We start from the raw sequence: 21915 nt of genomic DNA, 5'->3' as shown, positions 1-21915 counted from the left end.
CAGAATGAGGGAGTCAGGAAGACCTGAGTCAAATACAGCCTCAGGAACTTAATAGCTCTGTAATTCTGAATAAATGACTTAACTTGTTTGCCTCGGTTCCCCACCCGTAAAATGGGAGTGATCATGGCACCTTTATGACTGGGAGGGTTTGATTCCAATACCTTCCTTCCCATAACTGGCATAACTTCCTTCCTTCCTTTGGGGGCACCTGATCTTCTTCATCTGTGAAGCTTCGTGTCCCAGGTTAACTGAAAGCTGCTGAATTGCAGCGGTTCCTTCTCCATCTGTTCTCTTGCATCTGTCACATTTACCCATGAGCAGATCTTCTGGTCTTCCTGTCTCTAGTGTTATGTCCCCTTCTAGACCACACTGGACAAGGTATTGATACAATAACTCTAAAATATGCTTCTGATCTCATTTCTCCCAGGGATTTTTGGTGGGTTCCACTTGCCTACAGTATAAAATACAAGTTCATATGTCCATCATCCAAGGTCTTCCATTGTCAGGAGTCACCCTGCTTTCCCATATTACCACTCTCCTCTGTCCCTAGGATGGGGCCAGCCTTTGTTCACAATATATCCCTTAAATATAGACCAGTGTTCACCTTGTTTCCCCTAACCTGCCCTCAACTATCAGTGTGTCTCAATAGCCTATACATGATTCAGAGCCTGCCTCTAGTGTCACCTATGCCAGGGATCCTACCTTCTCTACTGTGCCTCAGTTTCTCCTGCTATAAAATAAGTATGGTCCCTGATCTCTTCCAGGAGTAGGAGCCTTGAGAGATGTCAGACTGACTGAATCTGTCTCATTCCTATTAATCAGAACTCTTGGATTAGAGAAAGGATGCTTGCTAGGGATGTCTGGGGCGAGCCAGCCATTCTCCTAGGAGAGTTGACCTTTGTCCATTTCCAGCAGCATGCTTCCTTCCCATGCATCCAGCTTATCTACTGGACATGGGGAAGGGGTTGCCCAATATGGCCCAGTACCATGATAGCAAATGCACACATACACATATACATAACTACCCAAGTCAGCAGCCCCCAGTAGTGCCAAACCTAGCTAGGGCATGGAAGCAGGGGATATTCTTCCCTCTGAGAAGCGAGCCTGAGGAGCCCAGTTGGTGAGCCCCTTTATAAAGGGAAATGGGGCTGAGAGAGAGCCCCCTGCCAAGTCTGGTGTCTGGTATCCAAAACCCTCATTGCACATATCCCATCTGAAGCTCTCTGATTTATAGCTTCTCAGGGTCGGCCAAAATCCCAGTCACTACAACCTACCTGAATTAACTGTTTCTTCTACAGAGTCTCTGATGAGTGTCCATCTTACCTCTGCTTGTAGACTTTCAGGAACAGAAGGCTCATTACCTATGCCCATCCTTCCAAGCAATCCCTTCCATTTTGGAGAATTAGGAAGGTTTTTCTTATGTCAAGCCAAGCTCCCTCCAAGCATCATGTTGAGCTTGGATCCGGCTCCAGGGTCAACCAAATGAGGGAAATTTTGTTGCTTCATTTTCCTTAAGGAGTAATGTTTGTCCAAAGACTGATAAATGACCATCCTGGATTAGCAGTATTGCTACTTGGCATGAGTGGTTCTCTGGCTCAGGATCCCTCAAGTCTTATCTATACCCTCTTTTCTTTCCCAACCTTTCCAAATTTGGGGTGCTACCAGCCAGGCTCTTTAAGAAGAGGTGTTTTTTTTTTGACATTTTTAAATGGTGCTTGCCTTCTTGATTTGTTTACATCCATCAATAATACATATATAAGGTGAAAGTACAGATTTTTTTTAAAAACAAAGGTAATGCTCTAGAATTGTTAGATACGTAATTTGTACTTTCTTTACCACACCCAACTCTGCAGGCTTTTGTTTTGTATTAAAAATAAAGTTCAAGAAGGTATAATTTTAAAAAAGAAGAGTTCTAAACCTTGGCTTCTACCCCCAAACCTACCACTTATTTTACTTTATGGTGCCTCAATTTTCCCATCTGGAAAATGAGGATAAAAATACTTGGCCCTGCCTAACCCATGGTGTAAATTGTGAGAATCACATCTGGTAAGCAGTTTGCATTGAGTAAACATTGATCGGACAAAACTGACTGAAATACGAGAATGATAGTAAACATAGTCCCTGTCCTCTTGGAGTCAATAAAGGAGACTTATCAGGGACACAAAGCTAGAATGCTAACTTGGTAGTGTGGGCGAAGAAGACGCTTTAATACAATGCTGAGAGAAGCTTGGGAAAGGAGAGTTGGGAGGATACAGGAAGGCTTCATAGGAGGTGTTACCTAAGCTGAGTTGTTGAAGAAAGGTGGAGATTGGGAATTCATTCCAAACCTCCCAAGAAATGGGAGGTTTAGATTAGTGAGAAGACAAGTTTGGTTGGATCACAGAATATACAAAGTGATATAATGGAAGCTTAGAGGCAGATAGGTCCTTGAATGCCAAGGTGAGGAATTTGAGCCTTTAACTTGAAACTACAGGAGGCTTGAAGCTAACTTGGAAGATAATTAGGGAGCTACAGGAGGTTTTTGAGCAAGGGCAATAACTATTGGTTCTGCCTTGGCTTCTTACCATATTGATCCCCATTCTCTGTTTTCCTTTCTTTTTTTCTCCAATGGGGTAAAAAAGGGAAGAAATTGTGGGTAAAGAGAATTTTTGGAAAAGAAAAGGGGCTGCTTTTCAGGTGAAGAGGGGAAGGATTTCAAATTCCATGGAATTCAATGTTATATAAACTTTGCCCCAAGTTAAACTCCAAGAAGATGTCATGGTGATACAAATCTTTTCTTCAGTTCCTTGATAGTAGAGGTCAGATATATTCAGAGGAGGAGGAGGAAGAGGAGGAGGAGGAGGAAGAGGAAGAGGAGGAGGGACTCAGTACTGACTGCTTTTAATATTCTCAGTTTACACAAGAAATCAGCTGCACCAGAATCCACCCTCCCATGCCAGGCTTCTGGCTCCTCCTCAGAATTGGGGGAGATGATTTTGCTTGGCTCTATCTCCTCATTCACCACCACCCCCACCCTGCTACAGCTCTAGGGGTCTCCAGAATGACCCAATAAAGATTAGACAACAACCATCTCTCTAGTGATTTGGAACCTGCTTTTTGGAACCTGCTTTGAAGAAAGCCCAGGGAAGAAAAGGGGAGAGGATGGAGGGGGTGGTATGTAACCTGGGATGGACTCCAGGTGCCCATCTGTCTGTGTGACCATCTACTTCCCCCACTGGTTTCTGCATAGCCCTTTTTATAAAAAAAATGTCCTCTACCCAGTGGAAAATGTAACCGCTCAAAAAAGCCGAGCCAGCAGTTGGGTTCTGGCTGCTGCTGCAGTTTGTATTTTGTCTCCAAACTCTATTTTGGAGCTCTGATAATTGAAACCGTATTTGCCAAGTCAGGTCACCCACGCCTGTCCCTACTAAGCCCCTCTGTGATGGAGCACAACATATCTCCTGGGGCTGTCAAGAAACAAGAGTTTCCCTCATCTGTTGGTGCAGCTTTCCCTTTTGACACTATTTCATTCTATGTTTGCTGTATGGCTTTAGATACAAGTTTTGGACTCAGTTTCCCTAACTGTAAAACTAGGAGTGGGAGGGAATAAATCAGATGATTCTCAAGGGGTTCCCTTCCAGTTCTGCCATTCATACAAGTCCGTGTGCCAAGGTGTGTGTGTGTGTGTGTGTGTGTGTGTGAGTGAGAGAGAGAGAGAGAGAGAGTGAGACAGAGACAGTGTGTGTGTGTGTGAGAGAGAGAGAGAGAGAGAGAGTGTGTGTGTGTGTATCTGTGTGTGTCTGTGTGTACATAACATCACTTTCCTCCCACAATTCTTAGGATCAGGAGCAACAGAAAAGATGTCAAATGCCACCAGCTGGGCAAGGGCAGGGGAGGGGGAGGACAGTGATGTGAACAGTATGGCCAAGACCAGGGAAAAGAACTAAAGGTTCAGGAAGAAATTACGCAGCATCCAGCGGCGGATGGTGTTTGTGGTGTACTGAAGTCCAGGTTTCTGTCTGTTCCTGCAGTCATGGGTCAGCAATAACGTTGAAGCAGACGCTAACCTGAATCTGTTCAATGTGACAGAACAGGATGAAGGAGAATACCTTTGTAGAGCCAACAATTTCGTAGGCATAGCCGAAAAGCCATTTTGGCTCCACATTCGCAAATCCAGACCAGGTAACTGTAGACTGACTCTGTCCCAAAGCCTTAGCAACACGCAGGAATGAGCTTTTAACATTTTAAAAAAACTGATCGAGTTTTTTAAAAAAAAAATCATTTGGTTATATACTCTGTCATCTGGTGCTGAATGGCTTGATCTTAATTCTTTGCTGTGTATATGTGTGTATATGCATATTTATATATATAATATGTCTATATATATATATAATATGTATATACTTTTGGATTAAAATGTCAATCATCAAACACAATGGAAAAATTCCCACAATAAAGTGACTGAACTTTTTAAACACAGAAATATATCCTCTTCTCAACACTCTCTCTAGAAACTCACCCCATTCATTTCCATGATGAGTGCTAAACTTAGGAATGCACGCTTGTGACCATTCCTGGCAAAATATGGCAAAATAAAAGACATCCTAGGTGGTAGGTGGTGGCTCAGATGACTTGGGTTTCAGTGTTGGTTCTGCCATTCACTTACTAAGTGATCCTGGTCAAATCACTGCTTCTTGGGTTTTCCCACTCTTTAAAATAAGGGGCAGGGGGGCTGCGTGCTAGCTAGCAGCCCTGTGAGCTTTCCACCCCACCTAGGAAGAGGGTCACCTGACCATTCTGATTATTTTCTTAGAAGAAAAGACTTACTGGTCAGAGCCAGGGTCCAGGAAGAATATGCATGGCAAAAGACATGGTCCGGCAGCATTGTTAATGCGTGCACTCACTTTACTCTAACCAACTTCCTTCTGCCCACCTCTAGCCTCTAGCCAATCCCCTTCCCCACTGATCTTCAAGCTACAAACCGTGTGTGTTACACTGTACTTTGTGTGTGTTACACTGTATTTTGTGTTATGTTACAAGTTCTTTAGCAGTGTTAACCTGTAAGCTCCAAAACCTCATAAGAGGTAGCCTAGCTTGGTGAAAGGAGCACAAGATTTGGAGAGTCAGGTTTTTGACTCCTGTCACTTACTAGCGGTACAGATTCCATCCCCTCTTTGGACCTCAGTTTCCTTATTTAAGATGAGGACGAGATGAGGGCCCTTCTGCAGCAGAGGCTTATCATCTGGGACTCAAACAGATGAGCCTTTCCATTCTTTTCTTCACACGGTCACATCCAGCCTTGAGCTCATAGCTCATCCCCGAGCCCGCTGTACTAACACCCCGCCCGCAGTCACATTGTGGGGTGACTTTTCCATTGAGATGGTTTTGCTTGCATGCTGCTGCTTTAGTGGGACAGAGTAAATGCCTGGTGAAGGGACCCCCCTTGCTTTCCACTACAGGTTGCCAACGGGGTCTGGAATGAAAGGGAAGATGGGGCCATGTGAATTACCTTTCGGTTTGGTTTGGTTTGGTTCTCAATCTGTCGGACAATTTGCCTGTGAAAGCTGGTGATCTTCTGCGTGCTGGGAACCCGAGCAGCTCCCTTTCCTCCGTCTCTTGCTGCCCTTCCTATCTCCGTGTGTCTTTTTGTCTTTCTAGACGGCAGGAGTTAACACAACGGATAAGGAACTAGAAATTCTCTATTTGCGCAATGTCACCTTTGAGGATGCGGGGGAATATACTTGTCTTGCTGGGAATTCTATTGGGTTCTCACATCACTCTGCTTGGCTGATGGTCCTCCCAGGTACTCCTCCCCCCCCCCCCTGCTTTCCTATCTGGGCCTGGTCCCTCTCTTTCCTCTTGGAAACACTGCAGTGGGGGGTTCTTAGAAATGCCAAAGTGCCACCTATTGGGGATAGCTGGAAATAAGACCTTCCCAAAGTTGGCCATGCACTGTGGTGGACATGAGATTGGGAAACCAGATTCAATTGGAAATGGAAATTGAGATCCTAAATTGCCAGTCCCGTGCGGATGGGCCATCACAGAATAGAATTCTTCCCCTCCTTCCCTTACCAACAGTATCACTCTAAGTATATCTTAAAAGTATAACTATCCAGGCCTTCAAATTCCTACCCAGACCATACAGTGATTCCCAGGAGTATGGATTCTGATATAAAATGAGTGTGCCTGAGTTCTGATCCCAGGACTTATTTCCTGTGTGATTTGGGAAAAATCACGTTCAGGTCTTAATTGCCTCGTTTGCAAAATAATTTCCTAAATTTCCTAAAAATTTCCTTTAGGATTTAGGATTCTAAGGAGAAAGAGACAGATCTGTGGACAGCTTTCATAGAAGGGCCCTCTGGCCCAGTCATGTTTGCCCACATGGGTAGAAGTCAGACATCCTGTACAGGATGTAGTCACCTGAAAACACAGAAAACAGAGGCCTCGCCTGTCTCTAAGGCCCTTTGGCCCGCCATGCTCACTCATCTTTCCCCACAATTGACCTCAGACACTCAGCAGTTGTGGAAGGCTCTGGTGGAGAGCCATACCCAGTGGATCCTTTGGCATAGCTAAACTCTCACAACATGGGAAGCTGTGGATGCTCTGCTGGCCATAATTGGCCTTCGTTCACAAATCAAGGGAAGCTCCCATAGGTGGGTGGCCCCTGGCTCTTTGTCCAGGACCTTCTTGGGGTTCTAAGCTCTTTGATTCCCTGTCCCTTCCCCCTCCTCTCCCTTCCCCATTTTCCCTTTGCTATCTCCCAAACCTCGGCCATCTTGGTGAGGACCATTTCAGATCATAATCCCCAATGCTACATTTGGAAATGAGCTTTGGCAAATCCAATCCCCTGATAATGGGGTTGTCTGGTTAGAACCAGTGCTCTTTCCAAGGCAGGGAAAGAAGAATTCCCGAGGAATGTCTGGGAAAGCAGGCCCTGGAAACTTTGCCCAAACCTTTTTTTCATTTAGTTATTTTTATTTAGGGATTTAAAATAAAATACCCTCACAAGCAAGTCTCTTTCTGACTTTTAGAGGCAAACCCAGCTACATTTGTGCAAAAGAGCATGCAGAGAACATTGATGCTCTTTCTGAGGGTCCCTTCCCCCCCACCTCAGATTTTTGCATAGATGTGCAAACTCACACAAACACCTAAGAGCCCACATGGGAATCATAAGACCACAGCCCTGGAAGAGATCACCACAGACAGCTTCTAGTCCAATTGCTTATTTACAGATAAGGAAACCAAGGCCCAAAGAGGGAAATTGACCTTAGATCTTCCAGGTATCAAGGAGCCACTCAGATTTGAGCCCAGAACGTCTGACATCAAACCCAACACTCCTTCCTCTGTACTGTGCTGAATTTACGGTCAGATGATTTGAATTTGAATTCTCTTTCTGCTACTTAACAACCTGTATAATCCAGGACACATTATTCTATTTGTCTTCATCTATAAAATGAGGGAGTTGGGATAACCTCTAAGATCCCTAAGAGACAAGCATAGGTATAAATTGAAACAAACAAGACAAGCATTAACTAAGTGTCTGCTCCACTTCAGGCATTGTGCTAAATGCCAGGGATACAAAGAAAGGCAAAAACATCCCAAAAAACATCCCTGCCCTCATAGAGCTTATAGTTTAATGGAGAAAGGCAATATGCAAACAACAATGTACAAATAAGATAAAGAGAGGATAAACTAAAGGGAAGGCACTAAGGTTAAGGGGAATTGGGAAAGATAAGAACGAATGTATTAGACATATAATGCAGTATAGTAGAAAGAGGATCTGGCTTTGAATTCTAATTCAGCCACTTGAGACATTGGGTTAATTCCTTGGGTCACTCCTTGGGCTTCTGCTTTTTTTCAGTCTATAAAATGAAGAGATTGGGATTGATGTCCTCTCAGGCTCCTTAAAAATCTCCATCATATTGTATCACTGACACACACACACAAAGATGGGGAGGCACATACACTCAGGTGCTACAGCAAGAGCATCTCTTTTGTCCTGGGCTCCCATGACTTAGAAAAGATTTTTACCCACCAGATGTCTGACCTCCCCTACCCCTCCTTCTCCTCCTCTCCATCCTTCTTTCCCTTCCAACTCTTCCTGGGCCTCCTCCTCCTCTTCCTCCCCACCTAATTAGCTCTCCCATCATTCCGCAGCTGAAGAAATGGTTGAAATGGATGATTCGGGCAGTGTCTTTACCGGCCTCCTCAGTTACGGGCTTGGGTTTTGTCTCTTCATTGTGGTGGTGGCCGTGGCCGTGGCCATTTGTCGGCTGAAGATGCCCTCCAAGAAGGCCATCAACACCCCCACTGTCCAGAAGGTGTCCAAGTTCCCGCTCAAGCGACAGGTAACAGAAAGTAGATACAAGATTCCGAACCCCTCCTGCTACCATCCTCTCCCTCACTTCTCCCCCCTTCTTGCCAGGGCCAATAGAAGTTGGGGACAAAACCTTCAGGCTCCTATTTCTGGACTCAACAAATTGCCTTCAAAATGGACAGCAGATGTATTTCTTTTTAGCTTTGAACAAAAAAAAATTAAGAAAAGACTCTGGTATCACCAGTGACTGGGATAAATCAGATTTCCTCCATAAACAGGGAACATAGTAGAATGAGAATGCTGGAGACCTGAGCTGAGATTTGGATCCTTGTTAATGAATTATGTGACAAATTATGGACAAATCATTTCACTCTTGATTCCTTATCCATAAAATAAGCATAAAAACATGCTCTCTACCTCAAAAACACCTTGGGAGAAAAGTTGGAAAACTTTATAGATCTGATCATAGTGGGAACTATTATTAGAAAATGACTTAATATTTCAAATTGGAATAAGAGCATGTGCTTATGATGTGTTGAGATCTGACATCTTTGTACCATCTGGAAGAAGATGGTTCAAGAGCTCCCGACTTCACCAGATCAGAGGAAAGAGGCCTTGGTGCTACTGAATCATCCCAGCTGCTTACCCTACATGGATCCAAAATCCATGCTCCTGGTAACTCCTGGTCCAGCTCTCAGGGACCAAGCAGAACAAATTCCCCTTCTCTGTGACTAGCTTTTAGGTCCTTGAGGATGGCTCTTCCGTCTCACATCCCCAAGCTCACGTCTCCCAGCTAAGCATTCTTTATTGATCCTTGAAGGTCCTGCCTCATTTTCAGGTTGTTCGCCTTCCTCTTTGTGGGCTGGAAATGGGATTGTTAAGGGGATCCAGTTTGTCAATGTTTCTCCTAAAATTAAGTGCCCCAAACAGACCTCAGCTCTACAAATATGGCCTGACCAGCCCATCCTTAGTTCAAAACGCCAAGCATTTATTGAGTCCTAGCTATTCCAGGCTTCAGGAAATCTATTCATTCTAGTTCAACACACATTTATACCGAATATTTCCTGTGTACAAAGGCCTGTGTGCTGAAAAGGGACACAACCCCTGCCTTCAGGGAGCATATCCTCGAAAGGGGAAGACTTTGCAAAGGAGGCATCATAGTGTTCCGGAGAGAGCACTAACTTTTAGATCAGAGGGTGAATGTTCAAATCCAGCCTCGGAAGAATTTTTAGACCTCAGTTTTGTAATGACCAGATCTCAGTTTTGTAAAATGCCCTCCATGGTCTATTCCAGTTTTAAATCAATGGCCCTGTTTCCACAAACAAGCATTTAGCACAAAGTTGAATACAACAAGGCGATGCAGGAATGTTTGAGTGTGTAATAAGATCATTCTCCGTGAATACCTGGCAACATTAGGTCATTTAAGAAGTCGTGGGACTTACTTATAAAACATCTGACCCATTTTCTCAATCTGTTAGGCAAGTTGTCCGGCAACATTTGCTCCAAGAGTTCCTGTTGAACTCTTGTGATAAATGCTCATTTTGAGTTTGTCTCTGGTCTGCTGAGCACAGAATTTCCCATCCCTACTGAGCCCTGCTGGCCCGCCCAGAAACCCCTGAATGGCAGCCAAGTTGATCTGAGACCAAACCTGCTGGCCGTTTTCTGTGGGTGGTCAGACTCCAAGAGGGCAGAGATAGAAATAATCCCACTGGGCACCTCATTTCACCACCCCCCCTCGCACACACACATACACATTTGCATGAAGGGAGGCCATAGCTGTATGAGTTCCCTCTGGATATGGAGGCTTTCAAGTAAACTTGATTGCTTTCCAGTCATCTCCATGGCCTTTGGGAAGAATTGGGATTGGTTAAGACCACACAGTGTTTTTAAGAAAATTTAGAGAAGGGTCTTCAAATTCCAGGACACTAGCACCAGTACTTTCCAGGGTCCCATTCAAATTTTTTCCAGCCTAGGAAGGAACTAAAAATCCAGGTCCTGACTCTATGTATTCTGGGATTTCTCTCTCATTTAAACCACAAACTAGAAATGACCCTGAGCATCTTTCTCAATGGACTTAAAGACCTCTGGTGTCCAGGGTACACAGCTCATAACTGTGAGACCTAGTCATTACATTCAGTCTAGAGCTTGGGTTCAAGCCTTCATGCCCAGCAAAAACTCACTCAACTATGACCTCGCTTCAAATAAGCTGAGAGAGGGGAAAGGGGAAGGAATGTCCAGTTGAGTTATTTCTATCTTTGGGGAAGCCAGAAAGTTGTCTCAAATGGACTTGTTTTTTTTTTCCAGTAGCTTTTTATTTTTCCAAATACATGCAAAGATAGTTTTCAACATTCACCTTTGCAAAGTCTTATGTTCCAAACTTTTCTCCCTTCCTTCCCACTTCCCCTCATCTAGACAGCAAGCAATCCAATATGGGTTAAGCATGTGCAATTCTTCCAAACATGTTTCATGTTCATTATGCTGAACAAGAGAAATTAGATCAAAAGGGGTAAAAAAAACAACAGGAGAAAGGGGAAAAAAAGCAAACCAACAACAACAAAAAGGTGGAAATGCTATCCTCTTTCTCTCAATGTGGATGACACTTTCCATCATGTCTATTGGAATTGCCTTGAATAACCTCAATGTTGAAAAGAGCTAAGTCATCACATGATCTTGTTGCTGTATACAATGTTCTCTGGTTCTAATCTCTTCACTTAGGATCAGTTCATATAAGTCTACCCAGGTCTCTCCGAAATCATCCTGCTGGTCATTTCTTACAGAACAATAATATTCCATAACATTCATATACCACAAATTATTCAGCCATTCTCCAAATGATGGGATCCACTCAGTTTCCAGTTTCTAGCCATTACAAACAGGGCCGCCACAAACATTTTTGCACATACAGGACCCTTTCCTTTCTTTAAAATCTCTTTGGGATACAAGCCCAGTAGAAACACTGCTGGGTCAAAGAGTATGCACAGTTTGATAGCCCTTTAGGCATATTCCAAAATGGTTGGATCATTTCACAATTCCACCAACAATGCATTAGTGTCCCAGTTTTCCCACGTTCCCTCTAATATTTATCATTATCTTTTCCTATCTTCTTCTTAGTCAGTCATCTCAAGTAAACTTGGCTGCCATTTGGGGGGTTAGAGGCAGGATAGCGGGACTTTCCAAGAAAGGAAAAATTATCTATATTGAATTATTTGTTGTCAAGGGGAGGGGATAGAGGGAAGAGAGGGAGAAAAATTTGGAACATAAGATTTTGCAAGGATGAGTATTGAAAACTACCTTTGCATATATTTTGAAAATAAAAAGCTATTAATTAAAAAAGAAAAGATTATTAGGATCTGGGATGGAGTAGGGGAAAAAAACTGATCTTGGGATTAGCTTTAAATACCAACATTGATCTTTGCTAGCTGGGTGACCTTGGCCAAACTTCCTCATCTATAAAATGGAGATACAATACCTACATTTTATGAATCATAGATTTAGAGATGGAAAGGGTCATGTGACCCAGCCCATTTGTTTTAAAGATGAGGAAACTGGGACCTTATCCCAGATCCCACAAACAGTTAAGTAGAAGGGCAGACCCTGCTCTTTCCATTGGAATCATCTGGGTTGTTATGACCAGCAGGTGGGAAGATGAATCAAGAAGAAGAAGTGGCACTTGAGGAGGCCAGAAGAATAGGGGGGGCTTTCAATATGCTGGACAAGGGGGAAGTGGTGTAGGGAATAGCATAAGTAAAGTCACAGAGGCTGGAGAGCCCAGGAGATGTTTGGATGGGATGAGGAAGGGGGCAGAGGACAAGACTTAAGAGTCACCCAGTTGGGCTGGAGCATAGACTACCTGGGAGGGAATGATTTGACATAATCATGCCAGATTGTGAGGAGCCTTGAATGTCAGGAAAGAATTTTGTCAGCACATATTAGGAAGTCCCGTTGCATGTCATTCCCCCTTTACTGAGAGGCTGCATTTCTTGGTTCTACTCTTGCTTTCCTATTTTCCTATCCTTCCTTGGGAAGACCATCTGGCTCCATGTAAAGTGCTTGGGAGACACATGGCAATAACATTCTATTTGCTCCCTTCAAGCAGGTGTCCCTGGAATCGAACTCGTCTATGAATTCCAACACCCCCCTGGTGAGAATCGCCCGCCTGTCCTCCAGCGAGGGGCCCATGCTGGCCAACGTGTCCGAGCTGGAGCTCCCCGCCGATCCCAAGTGGGAGCTGTGCAGATCCCGGTCAGTGCTTCGGTGCCCGCCTGCCCCTCGCTCTCAAATCCCCTCCGCCCCCTTCCCCGCCTTGGTCTCAGATCTCCCCCTCTCTCTGTTCCCCTTCTCTACATCCTGCCTTTCAATTACCCTGATCCTTCAACCCCTCTCTCTAACCATGATTTTGGAAGCAAGAAGTCGCATTTAAATCCAAGCCTTGGTCCCTACATCACTGTGGGACTCTGGGCAAATCCCTTCCCCTTTGGGCTTTGGTGAATGAATAAAAAACAGACTTGAGGGGGCTGCAGTAGATCAGAGCTTCTTCAGCTGTGGGTCTCAACCCCATTGGGGGCCGCACAATTGAATGTGGGGATTGCAAAATTGTGATTTATTATCACTAAATGTTTGCTTTGTATGCCTATACACTGGGGTCATGTAAGAATTTCTTGGGGGGAAAGGGATCACGAGTGGGAAAGGTTTAAGGAACCCTGGGCTCCATGGCCTCTGGTATACAAGTTTTCATATTCCTTTGGTCACTGAGTGTGAACTGGGGCCCCAGCCCTGTGCCAGGACAAATAAGAGAGAACAAAGTTCTGGACCCTCAGGGGACTTTCGGCCTAATCAAGGGGAGACATATGGAGCAGAGCCAGTTGGTTTGATGTTAACTTGAAGGATGTTCCAAAGCATTCAGAAATAGCCAAGAAAAGAGGGCGGGGAAAGCTTCATGCGAGAGGTAGGTGGAACTGAGCCTTGAAGGGTAAGGGCAGCCGTAGGAACTCATTCCAGTGACACTGGACCTGCGGCACTTTCCTTCGTGGAGAGGAGAGTATCACAATTATTATCCCCATTTTATAGGAGAGGAAACTGAGGCTCAAAGGGATTAAGTGGTTTTTCCCCAAGAATATTATCAGGTTTATTTCAAAGGGCAGAAAGGAGCAAGCACATGAGAGGACGTCTTAACTGGTTTTTCTCTCCTTCCAGCCTCACCTTGGGAAAACCTCTTGGCGAAGGCTGCTTTGGCCAAGTGGTCATGGCAGAAGCCATCGGCATTGATAAAGACAAGCCCAATAAGCCTGTCACCGTAGCTGTGAAGATGCTGAAAGGTAACAGCAGATGAGCAGATGCACCTGGCACAAGAAGGGGATGGAGGGGAGGGGCAGGCCTTGGCACAGAAGACATTATCACCTGGAGATTCTGGAGCTCTGTTCCTCTGGTTGAGACTTTTCAGTCTTTCTCTCTCTCTATGTCATTCTCCTCTTCCTCTTCCTCCTTCTTTTTTTCCTCCTCTTCCTCCTCCTCCTCCTTTTCCTCCTCTTCCTCCTCCTCCTCCTTTTCCTTCTCCTCCTCTCCTCCTCCTTCTCCTCTTCCTCCTGCTCCTCCTCCTCCTCCTCCTTCTGCTCCTCCTCCTGCTCTTCCTCCTGCTGCTCCTCCTCCTCCTCCTTCTTCTTTTCTTCCTCCTTCTTCTTTTCCTTCTTCTCTTCCTCCTCCTCTCTTTCTCTCTCTCTCCCTCTCTCCTCTCTCTTTTTTCTCTTCCTTTTTCTGTCTCTCTCTCTTTCTCTCTCTCTCTCAGTCTCATTCTTTTGTCTCTCTCCTTCTGTCTTTCTCTGTCTCTCGTACTCTCTCTCTCTTGCTCTTTGTCTCATTCATTCTCTGTCTCTCTCCTTCTGTCTGTCTCTCTCTCACTTTTTCTCTTGCTCCTTGCCTCTGTCTCTCTCTCTCTTCCTCCCCTCTTCCCTTTCTCCCCCTCCCTTTCTCCCCCTCCCTTTCCCCCTGTCTCTCTCCCTCCCTCCTTCTCCTTCCTCTCTCCCTCCTCCTTTTCTCTCTCTTTCTCTCTCTTATACACACATAACTTTCATACCAGATTTAAACGACACAGCAGCCATGTCACAAGGCCCCAGTGATGAATTACTGAGAGTGAAGCAGACGGCAAATGCTGCTCTGCTCCGGGGAGAGTGAGATCACTAGGCTACAGCAAACTGGGTAGGCTCCCCGAAAGAGGCTTAATTGGAACCTTGCCCAGGAGACCTCAAAAACCCCTTTCAGTCTCAGAATTTTTGTGGTTAAAAAATGTCAGCTGAATAGCAGTAAATATCCCCGACAGGAGTCCCCGGTGCTGCCTGCTGTTCAGAAAGACATCTTAATAGATTCTCTGCTTCTGCTTCACCCCCTCGGCCTTTGGAGGAATCAATTTAAAGCTTCCCCAAAGCAAACAAATGCACTGGTGTCCTTTCTGTCTTCCCATCAGAGAACACTGAACCGGAAAGAGCTCTGGACTTAATGAAAAAAAAAACTTGGGCTCTAGTCAATCAATAAATATTTAAGCACCTACTATGTGCCAGGGTCTGTGCTAAGCATTAGGAATGAAAAAGGAGGCAAAAGACAGCCCCTGCCCTTAGAGAGCTTACAGTCTGTCTGCTTTGTCATTTCCTGACTATATAACATTGAGGAAATCAGTTCCACTCTCTGAGCCTCCATTTTCTCATCAGACAAATGGGGATGGCTGTTGGACTAGATGACAGTTTTGGAGAACCTTCAAGCCCTGACGGCTTGCTCTTCGGACAAGCCTTTCTGAGATATGGTTTTCCCATCTGTGAAATGCAGAAAGTAACCCCAAGTCCTATCCATACTACAGGGCCGGATTCAAGGACTTGGATCTAACAGATATTTATTAAGCCCCTACTATGTGCCCTTCAGAATCAGAGTTTCAGAACTGGGAGGAACCTCTATCACCCACCCCCAAACCAAACCCCCACTGCTACATCTCTAACAAATATCTATTCATTACATCATGTACCAGCTTGGGCAGACGTATTTGTCTTAGGAGCAAAGATAATCACAGTGCTAAGCATTTGGAAGTTGGAAGAAATTGGGCTTATTCTGCTTGGAGGTACAGTGAGCACAGAGGATCAGAGGGTCAGAGACCCTTACTAGCTGAGTGAACCTGGGCAAGTCATTAAGTCTTCTGAACCTCAATTTTCTTACCTTTAAATATTTATAGTACCTTCCATACAAATTTGATGAGAGGGTCCGATGATCTCATATACATTGCACACCTCATTAACCTGAAACCACTATCAACTATTGTAATATCATACTTATAATTATTCCTATAATTTTATTCTATTTATATAAACCTATAATTAATCATAATTATAATATTAGCGATTGTAATTATTATTGATCCTCAGAATTAAGAGCTATGAGTGGACTTTTGAAAGAGGAAAAGAAAGGAAACTTAACTAAATATTGGAACTATCCAAAAATCTACATCTGGATAATGAGGGGGTACTTAAATCTTTACGGAGACACAGATGGCCCAAAGAGCCTAAAGACAGGGGAAAAAAAGTCTCATGTAGCAGAAGTTTCGTAGCAATGTTACAAGAAAAACTGAAAAGCAAGAGTGCCTATGGATACCATTTTGGTGCCAGTGGGGCAGCTTGGCAGGGCCATTGAGTAACCATTCATCCCCAACAAGAGGTCATTGGGCCCCTGCAAAAAGACTTACCCCAGCACTCCCAGACAGCCAATTGTCAAACATTTAGCCCCACAGCCCAACATGGTGCTATCAGAACTGCTGTCCTGAGATTTTTCTTGATAAAATTGGTTTTTAGCCTGAAGAATATCTGAGTGACATCTTCTTCCTTACCTCCCTAGATGATGCCACAGATAAAGACCTGTCTGATTTGGTCTCTGAGATGGAAATGATGAAAATGATTGGAAAACATAAAAACATCATTAATTTATTGGGAGCCTGCACACAGGATGGTAAGCTGCCCCCACCCTTCATCCCCCAGAAGCCAGAACTTGGGAAGAGACAGACATCTCCATCAGAAAAGGACCCTCATTTCCAGTCCCCCCCAGGGCTCTCAGACATTAATCCCTCACCCTGTGCTTCATTTTGCAATAGGGAAAACATACCAAGCAGATCACATTCTGTTTACTTCAAAGAGAAACTGAGGCACCGGTACAAAGTCAGTGACCATATCCATAACTGACACTGGTACAGAGTCATGACCATAACTGGGGATCCTGGGGCATTCGAGGCTGATGATCCCCATCAGGAGTATTGTGGAAGGGATGGTGGTGGGCAGGTGGGAAGTTGTCCTGAGGGCCTCCTGAGGCTCTTTCCCATCTTGATCCTTGAGAACACATGAGACCTAAGAAATGCAAGCAGAGTATTCTGAATCAGGAGCGTTTCACTCTTCTTCTCCACCATCAGATCAGTTTGAGGCACCCAGCTTCTTACACTATGGTTCATGACCCCACAAGGTCTCGGAACTGAATGTGGGGATTGAGAAATTATGATTTATTATCAGTAAATCGGTTTGATTTATATACCTGTTTTATATACCTATATACCTGGAGTTATGTAAAAAATTTCTCGGGCAAAAAGAGGTCGAAAGTGGGAAAAGTTTAAGAATCCTGTGTTAGGAAACGGCTCCCTCCTGATGAAGCTGTTATCTCTGAGGGTTGTGTGAGAATTAACACCTCTGTCCCGTTGGCCACCTTAGGTCCCCTCTACGTCCTTGTGGAATATGCCTCCAAGGGGAACCTCAGGGAGTATCTGCGAGCTCGAAGACCCCCAGGGATGGATTACTCCTTCGATACCTGCAAGCTTCCAGAAGAACAGCTGACCTTCAAGGACCTAGTATCCTGTGCCTACCAAGTGGCCCGAGGCATGGAGTACCTGGCATCCCAGAAGGTGAGCAGGAGGGAGGGACCATGAAGGCATCTGGCCACCGCCAGCCTCTTCAGAAAGCCCACCAGCTTTTCATCACTGCAAAGGACTGTTGGCCTTAGAATTCAGAAATCTACCTCCAGGTTATGGATTTGAGATCCAAACCAAGAAACAGTTGGTAGTGTTTCTGAGCCTCACTTTTTCTACCTGTAAAATGGGCATGATGTTACACATTTGCCTCACAGAGTTGTTCTGGAGGAAAGAATTTTGTAAAGCTTCCTTAAAGCCCCTTAGAATTGTGTGAAAGTATATGGGCTTTTCCCCACCTACACAACCCCCAGAAGCCAGAACTTGGGAAGAGACGGACATCTCCATCAGAAAAGGGCCCCCATTTCCAGTCCCCCCCAGGGCTCTCAGACATTAATCCCTCACCCTGTGTTCATTTTGCAATAGGGAAAACATACCAAACAGATCACATTTTGTTTACTTCAAAGAGAAACTGAGGCACCAGTACAAAGTCAGTGACCATATCCATAACTGGCACTGGTACAGAGTCATGACTCTGTTTTAATAGTATTTTCAGGGTTTTTTTAAATTTATTTGTAGGTAAGGAAGGCTATTGGTAAGCAGCTCTCAGGTGAGGAAAGTCTCTTTGCTAGTACAGATCACCAGCTGTTCTATAATAGTACAGGCAATTTCGACAGCTGCAAAATGAGCAAGCTGTACGTAAGAGATTTGCAGTCTCATATATACAGACCTCTTTCTGTGTTCTGTTATGTGTATGGGTATGCCCATTTTATTTAGTGTTTGTCAAGTTTAGAATAAATATTAGTTTTTTTTTTTTAAAAAAATGCATAGTTTTAGGGAGTTTCCTAAAGCCTCTAAGAGATTGTGGCTTGCCCAGGATCACACAGTTAGGACGTGTCAGAGTCTGTACCTGTGTAGGAAAATGCAAAAGGACTTAAGACCCCCTCCCTCCTAGGCCTGGTTTACTCTGAGCAATATTGACCTTATGAAGTTTTTTTCTAATTAATTCAGCACGTTCCCTGTCTCTGTGTGCAGAGGAACATGAGTTAATCCCTTGTAACAGGGCCATAGTATCATAGATTTAATGAATGTCAAAGCTAAGAGGGATTCTGGCACATGGGATGTCCAGACTGGAAGAGACTATCAAATGGAGGCTCTCTGGGCTGGAAAAGGCATTCAAACACACAGCATAGATTGTCTGCACTGACATACAGTTTGATGGTCATTAATTTAAGTCCCTCATTTTTACAGTTGGAGAAACTGAGGCAAAGCAGAACTGGAATTTACTGAAGGTCACATAGCAAAATAGGACTGAAATCCAAGGTCCTTGTTCAGGGAGGACAGGAGACTATCTTTCGGTTGTCCCTCCTCACCCATGTTCCGTTTGTGTCCTGTTTAATGGAGCAGGTGAAAGAACCCATAGCAATGTGGTTGGTGGATACCATGGTCTAATCCTTCAGGGGGAAAAAATGATCTCAGAGAATGGAGATGTTGCATGAGGACCCAGCCCTTGCTCATCTCACCTCAGCCATTCAACTGGCACCTTCTTGAGTCATCCTTAGGGACACTCGTGATTTTATTAGCTTCTTTACCTTTTGTCCTTGTCAGAGAAAGAATTGTGCTGTAACAGTGACCGTTCTCCAGATGGGCAAAAGCAGCCCCATGGGGGCTAGTTGAAACTAAGCAACTCACGTAGGATCTCCCTTCTCTTGCCATTCTCCTCTCTAGGGGAGAGGTCCCCCTGACTTCCCGCACTTCATTTACTTATTCTTGGGTCTTCTTCTTTCCCTCCTTAGTGCATTCACCGGGACCTGGCAGCCCGAAATGTTCTGGTTACCGAAGATAGCGTGATGAAGATCGCAGACTTCGGCTTGGCCAGGGACGTGCACAACATTGACTACTACAAGAAAACCACCAATGTGAGTAAGATGACCTCAAAGCACTTCGACTGCCCTCGGGGGACACACCCCATTTTTCTTCTCAGACTTCCTTCTCAATCCCAACCTTGCTTGTCAAGGGATGATAAATCCTAAAATAGGAGTGTCGACTTAGAATCTAGAATGTCACAGTTGACATCAGAACATAGAACATGGAATGTCAGAGCTGGAGAAGAAAAAAGAGCTTGAAATATCAGCACTGGGAGAAGCAGCTTAGAATATGGAGTGTCAGACCTGGAGGGAACCTTGAACATAGAACATGGAATGTCAGAACTGAAGAAGAAAATAGAGCATGAAATATCAGATCTGAGAGAAGAAACTTAGAACATAGAGTACCTGAACATAGAACATGGAACATCAGACCTGGGAAAAGGCTCCTAGAATATGGAGCATAAGGACTAAAGGGGACCTAGAACATAGAACATGGAATGTCAGAGCTGGAAAGAAATAAAGATAGTACAGAAAGTATCAGAGCTGGAAAAAGTATCGTAGAATATGAAATGTCAGAACTGGAGAGAAATATAGATAGCACAGAAAGTGTCAGAACTGGAAAAAGGATCTTAGAATATGGAGTGCCAAAATATGGAAGGGACCTTAGAATATGGAACATGGACTGTCAGAGCTGGGGAAGAAAATACAGCATGAAATATCAGATCTGGGAGAAGAAGCTTAGGACGTGGAGTATCAGAACTGAAGAACATGTTCCATGCTCTAACATGGAATATCAGAGCTGGGAAAAGGCTCTTAGAATATGGAATGTCAGGACTGAAAGGGACCTAGAACATAGAACATGGAATGTCAGAGCTGGAGAGAAATATAGATAGTACAGAAAGTATCAGAACTGGAAAAAGGATCTTAGAATATGGAGTGTCAGAACCGGAGGGAACCTTAGGATATAGAACATGGAATGTCAGAAGTAGACTGGCCCTAAAAAACCAAAACAGGCTCAGGTCTTATCCCTCTGGGGTAAAGTTTATTCTGTCATTCCCAGACCAAATATAAATTATCTTCAAATGTAAAATATCTTCCCCTTTTACTCCTCGAAAAGTTGTACATTCTAGAACTGAGGGACTGAAACTTGCAGTTTAGGGAAAGCAAACAAAGTTTTCCTTCCATCAAGGCTTACCGGGCATCTCTCCATTGTTTCCCCCCTTTGCCCACTGCTCTCAGCCCCACCTCTGCAGCCAAACAGAACGGCTCCCATCCTCTTTCCTCTAGGCTCCCTCCGCCTGGCCAGAGCACCCCCTAGCTTCTTCCCGTCCATCCCATTCAGCTCGGCTCTGTGGTCACATAGGGAGCCACCACAGGTGTGTGCGACAGTCCAGCTGGGTCATGTTCCTTCTAAAATAAGTCTTTAGACAGGGCTTGGTGACAAGGGACCTCGTGTCCTGGGGCCCCGATTCTCCCCAGGGGCCCCGGGCCTCTGGGTCTGGATGTGCTGACGGGACATTCCTTTTTGTCTCCCTAATTCCAGGGGCGGCTGCCTGTGAAGTGGATGGCTCCGGAGGCCCTGTTTGACCGGGTGTACACTCACCAGAGCGATGTGTAAGCATTTCCCAGACAATCCCCTCCAAAAATCACAACGTGTGGGTTGCCCCGGGCATTGGCAGCTTTGTCCGGCACTGCCTAGTCATCGAGTCTGGGATCTCCGGAACCCACAGAGAGAAACCTTAGAACCTGGGGGCAGAGAATGTCAGGGCTGGGATGGGGGGGACACTAGAACATGAAATGTCCCAGCTGGGGAGAAACTCAGGAGCTGGGGAACACTGGGACAAATTGTACGAAATGAGGGAGCATGGGGTTACATACTCACTGTGGAGCAGACCCCCGAGACCCCCAAACATGTCTTAGATACTGTCAGTGTGCAGGACCAATGCTGGGGCCTGTAGTCAGGAGGACCCGAGTTCAAATGTGACCTTCGACACTTACCATTTCCTGGCTGTATGACTCTGGGCAAGTCACTTACCCCCAATTGTCTCAGCCAAAAAGAAAAAAAAAGAAAAAAGAAAAAAAGAAAGAGCTGAATTCAGATGAGACATCAGACACTAGCTGCCCCTCAGGTCACTTAGTACTGTTCGCTTCAGTTTCCTTCTCTATAAAATGGGAATAATAACCACATCCACCTTCCAAAGTTGTTGTGAAGATCAAATGAGATATTTGTAAAGCACTTAGCACAGTTCCTGGCAAGAATAAGTGCTACATCTGTTGTTGTTATTATTGTTATTATTATTATTATTATTTCATCTCTGCCTCAGTTTCCTCAACTGTAAAATAGGGTAATAGCATTTACCATCCAGGGTTATTGTAAACATAAATTAGATACTATTTTTGGCACTTTCTACCAGTTTTAAAGTGCTATATCAATACTAGTTATCATTATGGCTGAAGCACTGGATTCAGACACTTTGCAGATCTTAATGCTATGTAAATGCTAGGTAATATTACGATTGCCTCAGTTTTCTCAGCTGTAAAATGGGAGAATAGCACCTATCTTCCAAGGTTGTTGTAAACATAAATGAGATGCTATTTTTGATACTTTCTATCAGTTTTTAAGTGCTGTATGAAAGCTAATTATCATTATAGCTGAAGCACCAGATTCAGATACTTTGCAGGTATAAATGCCATCTAAATGCTAGTTAGTATTATGGTTGCTTCTGTGTTTACAAAGGAACACTTGGGAATATCCCTATTTTGAGGTCAGAAATGACTCTAAAGAGCTGGAGCTCCAGAGCAAGTAAGTGATTTGGCAAGAAGTTGGTGGCCAT

The 21915-nt window shown here is 44.5% G+C and overlaps 1 protein-coding gene across 8 annotated transcripts in view; it reads left to right on the top strand.

Annotated features, from left to right (window-relative positions):
• FGFR3 (fibroblast growth factor receptor 3) overlaps positions 1–21915 on the top strand; it is a 97824-nt gene that overhangs the window by 64022 nt on the left and 11887 nt on the right. For 3 of the 8 annotated variants that reach the window (XM_051966201.1, XM_051966208.1, XM_051966205.1), the window contains 8 exons: positions 4011–4161; positions 8137–8327; positions 12390–12538; positions 13490–13611; positions 16163–16273; positions 17020–17210; positions 19010–19132; positions 20625–20695. In XM_051966201.1, coding sequence (XP_051822161.1) covers positions 4011–4161; positions 8137–8327; positions 12390–12538; positions 13490–13611; positions 16163–16273; positions 17020–17210; positions 19010–19132; positions 20625–20695 — 1109 coding nt within the window. Of the gene's footprint in view, positions 1–4010; positions 4162–5637; positions 5783–8136; positions 8328–12389; positions 12539–13489; positions 13612–16162; positions 16274–17019; positions 17211–19009; positions 19133–20624; positions 20696–21915 lie in introns of all 8 variants that reach the window. The other 5 variants (XM_051966203.1, XM_051966207.1, XM_051966202.1 and 2 more) reach the window with 3 other exon arrangements.

Source organism: Antechinus flavipes, chromosome 6, assembly GCF_016432865.1.
Source record: "Antechinus flavipes isolate AdamAnt ecotype Samford, QLD, Australia chromosome 6, AdamAnt_v2, whole genome shotgun sequence".
Taxonomy (NCBI): domain Eukaryota; kingdom Metazoa; phylum Chordata; class Mammalia; order Dasyuromorphia; family Dasyuridae; genus Antechinus; species Antechinus flavipes.
This window is presented reverse-complemented; position numbering and strand designations above follow the sequence as displayed.